At 46.7% G+C, this 10054-nt stretch overlaps 1 protein-coding gene across 1 annotated transcript in view; it reads right to left on the reverse strand.

Moving 5' to 3' along the window:
- Positions 1–1608: 1608 nt before the first annotated feature.
- LOC123749379 (uncharacterized protein DDB_G0283357-like) overlaps positions 1609–10054 on the reverse strand; it is a 76779-nt gene continuing 68333 nt past the window's right edge. The window contains exons 4-5 of the mRNA XM_069338208.1: positions 6669–7777; positions 1609–3918 (exon numbers count right to left, since the gene is read on the reverse strand). Coding sequence (XP_069194309.1) covers positions 1609–3918; positions 6669–7777 — 3419 coding nt within the window. The remainder of the gene's footprint in view (positions 3919–6668; positions 7778–10054) is intronic.

Here is a 10054-nt window from a genome sequence, read left to right on the forward strand (position 1 = left end):
GGGAAATGGCTAATGGAGTTTAACACCAGTAAATGTAAAGTTATGGAAATGGGATCAGGTGACAGGAGACCAAAGGGACAGTACACAATGAAGGGGAACAGCCTACCTGTAACGATTCGAGAAAGAGACCTGGGAGTGGATGTGACACCTAATCTAACTCCTGAGGCACATATAAATAGGATAACGACAGCAGCGTACTCTACACTGGCGAAAATTAGAACTTCATTCAGAAACCTAAATGAGGAAGCTTTTAGGGCGCTTTACACTGCGTACGTGAGACCCGTCTTAGAGTATGCCGCACCATCATGGAGCCCCCACCTGAAGAAACACATAAAGAAACTGGAGAAGGTTCAGAGGTTTGCGACGAGGCTTGTCCCAGAGCTACGAGGGATGGGATATGAAGAGCGGCTGAAGGAACTGAACCTTACGACACTAGAGAAAAGAAGGGAGAGAGGAGATATGATAGGGACATATAAAATACTCAGGGGAATTGACAAAGTGGAAATAGATGAAATGTTCACACGTAATAATAACAGAACGAGGGGACATGGGTGGAAACTGGAAACTCAGATGAGTCACAGAGATGTTAGGAAGTTTTCTTTTAGCGTGAGAGTAGTAGAAAAATGGAATGCACTTGGGGAACAGGTTGTGGAAGCAAATACTATTCATACTTTTAAAACTAGGTATGATAGGGAAATGGGACAGGAGTCATTGCTGTAAACAACCGATAGCTAGAAAGGCGGGATCCAAGAGTCAATGCTCGATCCTGCAAGCACATATAGGTGAGTACATATAGGTGAGTACACACACACACACACGAGAACAGGGGCCTCGCGGCTGAGTTGACAGCGCTCGGGAGTCGTAGTCCGATTCCCGGCCGAGGCGAAAAGAAATGGGCAGAGTTGCATTCACCCTGATGCGCCTGTTCACCTAGCAGTAAATAGGCACCTGGGAGTTAAACAGCTGCTACGAGCTGCTTCCTGGGTGTGTGTGTGTGTGCTTGCGTTAGAAAGATATATATGAGGTAGATATAATAGAGTAAAATAGATGGTTAGAAAGACGGTGTCGAAGAGCTAATAGGTCGATTCTATAGACAAATAGTAAATACACCCACACACGTTGAAAGGCGGGGCTTAAGAATAACTGTTCGACCCTACAAGCACAACTAGGTGAGTACACCCAGACACACACAAATACACATAAACAAAGACTCGTCCGTCAATACATGTATACATACAATACATGTATACATACAATATACATCCATTTTAATCAGTGATAATTGGAACAGAGGATTCTGGGACAGATTAAAAAAAAAACGATCCTTTCAGAATTTCCGACGGAACAATACAAAATGAAATATAATAAATCTGGTTGTGAAAAGTGATACAAATTAAGACATTATATTTTAGTGATAAAATGCAATAATTTCTTGAATATAAAATACAATGAAAAAGTAATACATCGCCAGGCATTATGTGAGGCAACTGATGGAATTGTGAGGTAGAGAGTTGCATGTGTGTGGCTCCTACCTTGCCGGGGGTCAAGATGGTTGGTCTCCACCTCTTGGACCCCAGTTACCATCCTCACCTGTGAAATCCTGAATGTTCACTTTGTTGACGTTCTGTTGACGTGTTGTTGACGTTGTTGATGCTTTGTTGACGTTGTTGATGCTCTGTTGACGTTGTTGATGCTCTGTTGACTTTGTTGACGCTCTGTTGACTTTGTTGATGCTCTGTTGACTTTGTTGACGCTCTGTTGACGTTGTTGACGCTCTGTTGACGTTGTTGATGCTCTGTTGACGTTGTTGATGCTCTGTTGACGTGTTGTTGACGCTCTGTTGACGTTGTTGATGCTCTGTTGACGTTGTTGATGCTCTGTTGACGTGTTGTTGACGCTCTGTTGACGTTGTTGATGCTCTGTTGACGTGTTGTTGACGCTCTGTTGACGTTGTTGATGCTCTGTTGACGTGTTGTTGATGCTCTGTTGACGTTGTTGATGCTCTGTTGACGTTGTTGATGCTCTGTTGACGTGTTGTTGACGCTCTGTTGACGTTGTTGATGCTCTGTTGACGTTGTTGATGCTCTGTTGACGTGTTGTTGATGCTCTGTTGACGTGTTGTTGATGCTCTGTTGACGTTGTTGATGCTCTGTTGACGTGTTGTTGACGCTCTGTTGACGTTGTTGATGCTCTGTTGACGTTGTTGATGCTCTGTTGACGTGTTGTTGACGCTCTGTTGACGTTGTTGATGCTCTGTTGACGTGTTGTTGACGTTCTGTTGACGTTGATGATGCTCTGTTGACGTGTTGTTGACGCTCTGCTGACGTTGTTGATGCTCTGTTGACGTGTTGTTGACGCTCTGTTGACGTTGTTGATGCTCTGTTGACGTGTTGTTGACGCTCTGTTGACGTTGTTGATGCTCTGTTGACGTTGTTGATGCTCTGTTGACGTGTTGTTGACGCTCTGTTGACGTTGTTGATGCTCTGTTGACGTTCTGTTGACGTTGTTGATGCTCTGTTGACGTGTTGTTGACGCTCTGTTGACGTTGTTGATGCTCTGTTGACGTGTTTTTGACGCTCTGTTGACGTTGTTGATGCTCTGTTGACGTGTTGTTGACGCTCTGTTGACGTTGTTGATGCTCTGTTGACGTGTTGTTGACGCTCTATTGACGTTGTTGATGCTCTGTTGACGTGTTGTTGATGCTCTGTTGACGTTGTTGATGCTCTGTTGACGTGTTGTTGACGTTCTGTTGACGTTGTTGATGCTCTGTTGACTTTGTTGATGCTCTGTTGACGTGTTGTTGACGCACTGTTGACGTTGTTGACGCTCTGTTGACGTGTTGTTGACGCTCTGTTGACGTGTTGTTGACGCTCTGTTGACGTTGTTGACGCTCTGTTGACGTTGTTGACGCTCTGTTGACGCTCTGTTGACGTGTTGTTGACGTGTTGTTGACGCTCTGTTGACGTTGTTGACGCTCTGTTGACGTTGTTGATGCTCTGTTGACTTTGTTGACGCTCTGTTGACTTTGTTGATGCTCTGTTGACTTTGTTGACGCTCTGTTGACGTTGTTGACGCTCTGTTGACTTTGTTGATGCTCTGTGGACTTTGTTGACGCTCTGTTGACTTTGTTGACGCTCTGTTGACTTTGTTGATGCTCTGTTGACTTTGTTGATGCTCTGTTGACTTTGTTGATGCTCTGTTGACTTTGTTGATGTTCTGTTGACTTTGTTGATGCTCTGTTGACTTTGTTGATGCTCTGTTGACTTTGTTGATGCTTTGTTGACTTTGTTGACGCTCTGTTGACTTTGTTGACGCTCTGTTGACTTTGTTGACGCTCTGTTGACTTTGTTGATGCTCTGTTGACTTTGTTGATGCTCTGTTGACTTTGTTGATGCTCTGTTGACTTTGTTGATGCTCTGTTGACTTTGTTGATGCTCTGTTGACTTTGTTGATGCTCTGTTGACTTTGTTGATGTTCTGTTGACTTTGTTGATGCTCTGTTGACTTTGTTGATGCTCTGTTGACTTTGTTGATGCTTTGTTGACTTTGTTGATGCTCTGTTGACTTTGTTGATGCTCTGTTGACTTTGTTGATGCTCTGTTGACTTTGTTGATGTTCTGTTGACTTTGTTGATGCTTTGTTGACTTTGTTGATGCTCTATTGACTTTGTTGACGCTCTGTTGTTGTTGATGTTCGGTTGACGTGTTGTTGACGCTCTGTTGATGTTGTTGACGTGTTGTTGACGCTCTGTTGACGTGTTGTTGACGCTCTGTTGATGTTCTGTTGACGTGTTGTTGACGCACTGTTGATGTTGTTGATGTTCTGTTGACGTGTTGTTGACGCTCTGTTGACGTTCTGTTGACGTGTTGTTGACGCTCTGTTGATGTTGTTGATGTTCTGTTGACGCTCTGTTGACGTTCTGTTGACGTTGTTAACGGTGTTGACAGTGTTGACGCTGTTGACAGTGTTGACGGTGTTGACGGTGTTGACAGTGTTGACGGTGTTGACAGTGTTGACAGTGTTGACGCTGTTGACGGTGTTGACAGTGTTGACGGTGTTGACAGTGTTGACGCTGTTGACGGTGTTGACGCTGTTGACGGTGTTGACAGTGTTGACGGTGTTGACAGTGTTGACGGTGTTGACAGTGTTGACGGTGTTGACAGTGTTGACAGTGTTGACGGTGTTGACGGTGTTGACAGTGTTGACGGTGTTGACAGTGTTGACGGTGTTGACAGTGTTGACAGTGTTGACGGTGTTGACAGTGTTGACGGTGTTGACAGTGTTGACGGTGTTGACAGTGTTGACGGTGTTGACGGTGTTGACAGTGTTGACAGTGTTGACGGTGTTGACGGTGTTGACAGTGTTGACGGTGTTGACGGTGTTGACAGTGTTGACAGTGTTGACGGTGTTGACAGTGTTGACGGTGTTGACAGTGTTGACAGTTGACGGTGTTAACAGTGTTGACGGTGTTGACGGTGTTGACAGTGTTGACGGTGTTGACGGTGTTGACAGTGTTGACAGTGTTGACGGTGTTGACAGTGTTGACGGTGTTGACAGTGTTGACGGTGTTGACGGTGTTGACAGTGTTGACGGTGTTGACGGTGTTGACAGTGTTGACAGTGTTGACAGTGTTGACGGTGTTGACAGTGTTGACGGTGTTGACAGTGTTGACAGTGTTGACAGTGTTGACGGTGTTGACAGTGTTGACGGTGTTGACAGTGTTGACAGTGTTGACAGTTGACGGTGTTAACAGTGTTGACGGTGTTGACGGTGTTGACGGTGTTGACAGTGTTGACGGTGTTGACGGTGTTGACAGTGTTGACAATGTTGACGGTGTTGACAGTGTTGACAGTGTTGACGGTGTTGACAGTGTTGACGGTGTTGACAGTGTTGACAGTTGACGGTGTTGACAGTGTTGACGGTGTTGACGGTGTTGACAGTGTTGACAGTGTTGACGGTGTTGACAGTGTTGACAGTGTTGACAGTTGACGGTGTTAACAGTGTTGACGGTGTTGACAGTGTTGACGGTGTTGACGGTGTTGACGGTGTTGACAGTGTTGACAGTGTTGACGGTGTTGACAGTGTTGACAGTGTTGACGGTGTTGACAGTGTTGACGGTGTTGACGGTGTTGACAGTGTTGACGGTGTTGACGGTGTTGACAGTGTTGACAGTGTTGACGGTGTTGACAGTGTTGACGGTGTTGATAGTTGACGGTGTTAACAGTGTTGACGGTGTTGACGGTGTTGACAGTGTTGACGGTGTTGACGGTGTTGACGGTGTTGACAGTGTTGACGGTGTTGACGGTGTTGACAGTGTTGACGGTGTTGACGGTGTTGACGGTGTTGACAGTGTTGACGGTGTTGACAGTGTTGACGGTGTTGACAGTGTTGACAGTGTTGACGGTGTTGACAGTGTTGACAGTGTTGACGGTGTTGACAGTGTTGACGGTGTTGACGGTGTTGACAGTTTTGACGGTGTTGACGGTGTTGACAGTGTTGACAGTGTTGACGGTGTTGACGGTGTTGACAGTGTTGACGGTGTTGACGGTGTTGACAGTGTTGACAGTGTTGACGGTGTTGACAGTGTTGACGGTGTTGACAGTGTTGACAGTTGACGGTGTTAACAGTGTTGACAGTGTTGACAGTGTTGACAGTGTTGACGGTGTTGACAGTGTTGACAGTTGACGGTGTTAACAGTGTTGACGGTGTTGACGGTGTTGACAGTGTTGACGCTGTTGACGGTGTTGACGGTGTTGACGGTGTTGACAGTGTTGACGGTGTTGACAGTGTTGACGGTGTTGACAGTGTTGACGGTGTTGACAGTGTTGACAGTGTTGACGGTGTTGACGGTGTTGACAGTGTTGACGGTGTTGACAGTGTTGACGGTGTTGACAGTGTTGACAGTGTTGACGGTGTTGACAGTGTTGACAGTGTTGACGGTGTTGACAGTGTTGACGGTGTTGACGGTGTTGACAGTTTTGACGGTGTTGACGGTGTTGACAGTGTTGACAGTGTTGACGGTGTTGACGGTGTTGACAGTGTTGACGGTGTTGACGGTGTTGACAGTGTTGACAGTGTTGACGGTGTTGACAGTGTTGACGGTGTTGACAGTGTTGACAGTTGACGGTGTTAACAGTGTTGACGGTGTTGACGGTGTTGACAGTGTTGACGGTGTTGACGGTGTTGACAGTGTTGACAGTGTTGACGGTGTTGACAGTGTTGACAGTGTTGACAGTGTTGACGGTGTTGACGGTGTTGACAGTGTTGACGGTGTTGACGGTGTTGACGGTGTTGACAGTGTTGACGGTGTTGACAGTGTTGACAGTGTTGACGGTGTTGACAGTGTTGACGGTGTTGACAGTGTTGACGGTGTTGACAGTGTTGACGGTGTTGACAGTGTTGACAGTGTTGACAGTTGACGGTGTTAACAGTGTTGACGGTGTTGACGGTGTTGACGGTGTTGACAGTGTTGTTGACGCTCTGTTGACGTTGTTGATGCTCTGTTGACGTGTTGTTGACGCTCTATTGACGTTGTTGATGCTCTGTTGACGTGTTGTTGATGCTCTGTTGACGTTGTTGATGCTCTGTTGACGTGTTGTTGACGTTCTGTTGACGTTGTTGATGCTCTGTTGACTTTGTTGATGCTCTGTTGACGTGTTGTTGACGCACTGTTGACGTTGTTGACGCTCTGTTGACGTGTTGTTGACGCTCTGTTGACGTGTTGTTGACGCTCTGTTGACGTTGTTGACGCTCTGTTGACGTTGTTGACGCTCTGTTGACGCTCTGTTGACGTGTTGTTGACGTGTTGTTGACGCTCTGTTGACGTTGTTGACGCTCTGTTGACGTTGTTGATGCTCTGTTGACTTTGTTGACGCTCTGTTGACTTTGTTGATGCTCTGTTGACTTTGTTGACGCTCTGTTGACGTTGTTGACGCTCTGTTGACTTTGTTGATGCTCTGTGGACTTTGTTGACGCTCTGTTGACTTTGTTGACGCTCTGTTGACTTTGTTGATGCTCTGTTGACTTTGTTGATGCTCTGTTGACTTTGTTGATGCTCTGTTGACTTTGTTGATGTTCTGTTGACTTTGTTGATGCTCTGTTGACTTTGTTGATGCTCTGTTGACTTTGTTGATGCTTTGTTGACTTTGTTGACGCTCTGTTGACTTTGTTGACGCTCTGTTGACTTTGTTGACGCTCTGTTGACTTTGTTGATGCTCTGTTGACTTTGTTGATGCTCTGTTGACTTTGTTGATGCTCTGTTGACTTTGTTGATGCTCTGTTGACTTTGTTGATGCTCTGTTGACTTTGTTGATGCTCTGTTGACTTTGTTGATGTTCTGTTGACTTTGTTGATGCTCTGTTGACTTTGTTGATGCTCTGTTGACTTTGTTGATGCTTTGTTGACTTTGTTGATGCTCTGTTGACTTTGTTGATGCTCTGTTGACTTTGTTGATGCTCTGTTGACTTTGTTGATGTTCTGTTGACTTTGTTGATGCTTTGTTGACTTTGTTGATGCTCTATTGACTTTGTTGACGCTCTGTTGTTGTTGATGTTCGGTTGACGTGTTGTTGACGCTCTGTTGATGTTGTTGACGTGTTGTTGACGCTCTGTTGACGTGTTGTTGACGCTCTGTTGATGTTCTGTTGACGTGTTGTTGACGCACTGTTGATGTTGTTGATGTTCTGTTGACGTGTTGTTGACGCTCTGTTGACGTTCTGTTGACGTGTTGTTGACGCTCTGTTGATGTTGTTGATGTTCTGTTGACGCTCTGTTGACGTTCTGTTGACGTTGTTAACGGTGTTGACAGTGTTGACGCTGTTGACAGTGTTGACGGTGTTGACGGTGTTGACAGTGTTGACGGTGTTGACAGTGTTGACAGTGTTGACGCTGTTGACGGTGTTGACAGTGTTGACGGTGTTGACAGTGTTGACGCTGTTGACGGTGTTGACGCTGTTGACGGTGTTGACAGTGTTGACGGTGTTGACAGTGTTGACGGTGTTGACAGTGTTGACGGTGTTGACAGTGTTGACAGTGTTGACGGTGTTGACGGTGTTGACAGTGTTGACGGTGTTGACAGTGTTGACGGTGTTGACAGTGTTGACAGTGTTGACGGTGTTGACAGTGTTGACGGGTGTTGACAGTGTTGACGGTGTTGACAGTGTTGACGGTGTTGACGGTGTTGACAGTGTTGACAGTGTTGACGGTGTTGACGGTGTTGACAGTGTTGACGGTGTTGACGGTGTTGACAGTGTTGACAGTGTTGACGGTGTTGACAGTGTTGACGGTGTTGACAGTGTTGACAGTTGACGGTGTTAACAGTGTTGACGGTGTTGACGGTGTTGACAGTGTTGACGGTGTTGACGGTGTTGACAGTGTTGACAGTGTTGACGGTGTTGACAGTGTTGACGGTGTTGACAGTGTTGACGGTGTTGACGGTGTTGACAGTGTTGACGGTGTTGACGGTGTTGACAGGTGTTGACAGTGTTGACAGGTGTTGACAGTGTTGACAGTGTTGACGGTGTTGACAGTGTTGACAGTGTTGACAGTGTTGACGGTGTTGACAGTGTTGACGGTGTTGACAGTGTTGACAGTGTTGACAGTTGACGGTGTTAACAGTGTTGACGGTGTTGACGGTGTTGACGGTGTTGACAGTGTTGACGGTGTTGACGGTGTTGACAGTGTTGACAATGTTGACGGTGTTGACAGTGTTGACAGTGTTGACGGTGTTGACAGTGTTGACGGTGTTGACAGTGTTGACAGTTGACGGTGTTGACAGTGTTGACGGTGTTGACGGTGTTGACGGTGTTGACAGTGTTGACAGTGTTGACGGTGTTGACAGTGTTGACAGTGTTGACAGTTGACGGTGTTAACAGTGTTGACGGTGTTGACAGTGTTGACGGTGTTGACGGTGTTGACGGTGTTGACAGTGTTGACAGTGTTGACGGTGTTGACAGTGTTGACAGTGTTGACGGTGTTGACAGTGTTGACGGTGTTGACGGTGTTGACAGTGTTGACGGTGTTGACGGTGTTGACAGTGTTGACAGTGTTGACGGTGTTGACAGTGTTGACGGTGTTGACAGTTGACGGTGTTAACAGTGTTGACGGTGTTGACGGTGTTGACAGTGTTGACGGTGTTGACGGTGTTGACGGTGTTGACAGTGTTGACGGTGTTGACAGTGTTGACGGTGTTGACGGTGTTGACAGTGTTGACAGTGTTGACGATGTTGACAGTGTTGACGGTGTTGACAGTGTTGACGGTGTTGACAGTGTTGACAGGGTTGACAGTGTTGACGGTGTTGACGGTGTTGACAGTGTTGACAGTGTTGACAGTGTTGACGGTGTTGACATGTTGACAGTGTTGACAGTTGACGGTGTGACAGTGTTGACGGTGTTGACGAGTGTTGACAGTGTTGACAGGGTTGACGGTGTTGACAGTGTTGACAATGTTGACGGTGTTGACAGTGTTGACGGTGTTGACAGTGTTCGACCAGGTGTTGACGGTGTTGACGTGTTGAGGCAGGTGTTGAAGCAGGTGTTGAACAGTGTTGACGGTGGTGACTAGTGTTGGAACAAAGTGTTGAACAGGTGTAGACAGGTGTTGAACAGTGTTGACGGTGTTGAGCAGTGTTGAACAGTGTTGACGGCTGTTGACAGGTGTTGACGTGTGTTGACCGCGGTGTTGACAGTGGTGACAGGGGGGAGCCGGGTTGTTGACGGTGTGACAGTGTTGAGCGGTGTTGACAGTGTTTGACAGGTGTATGACAGGTGTTGACAGTGTTGACGGTGTTGACGAAGTGTTGACAGTGTGTGACGGTGTTGAAGCAAGTGTGTGACGGTGGTTGACAGTGTTGACGAGTGTTGACGGGTGTTGACGGAGTGGTTGACAGTGTTGGACAGTGGTTGACAGTGTTGACCAGTTGTTGACGACGTGTTGTGACAGTGTTGACGTGTTGTGTTGACGAGTGTTGGACGAGTGTTGACAGGTGTTGGACGGTGTTGACGGTGTTGACAGTGTTGACCGGTGGTTGACAGGTGTTGACAGTTGACGTTGACAGT

The sequence above is a fragment of the Procambarus clarkii genome, chromosome 39, assembly GCF_040958095.1.
Source record: "Procambarus clarkii isolate CNS0578487 chromosome 39, FALCON_Pclarkii_2.0, whole genome shotgun sequence".
Taxonomy (NCBI): Eukaryota; Metazoa; Arthropoda; class Malacostraca; order Decapoda; family Cambaridae; genus Procambarus; species Procambarus clarkii.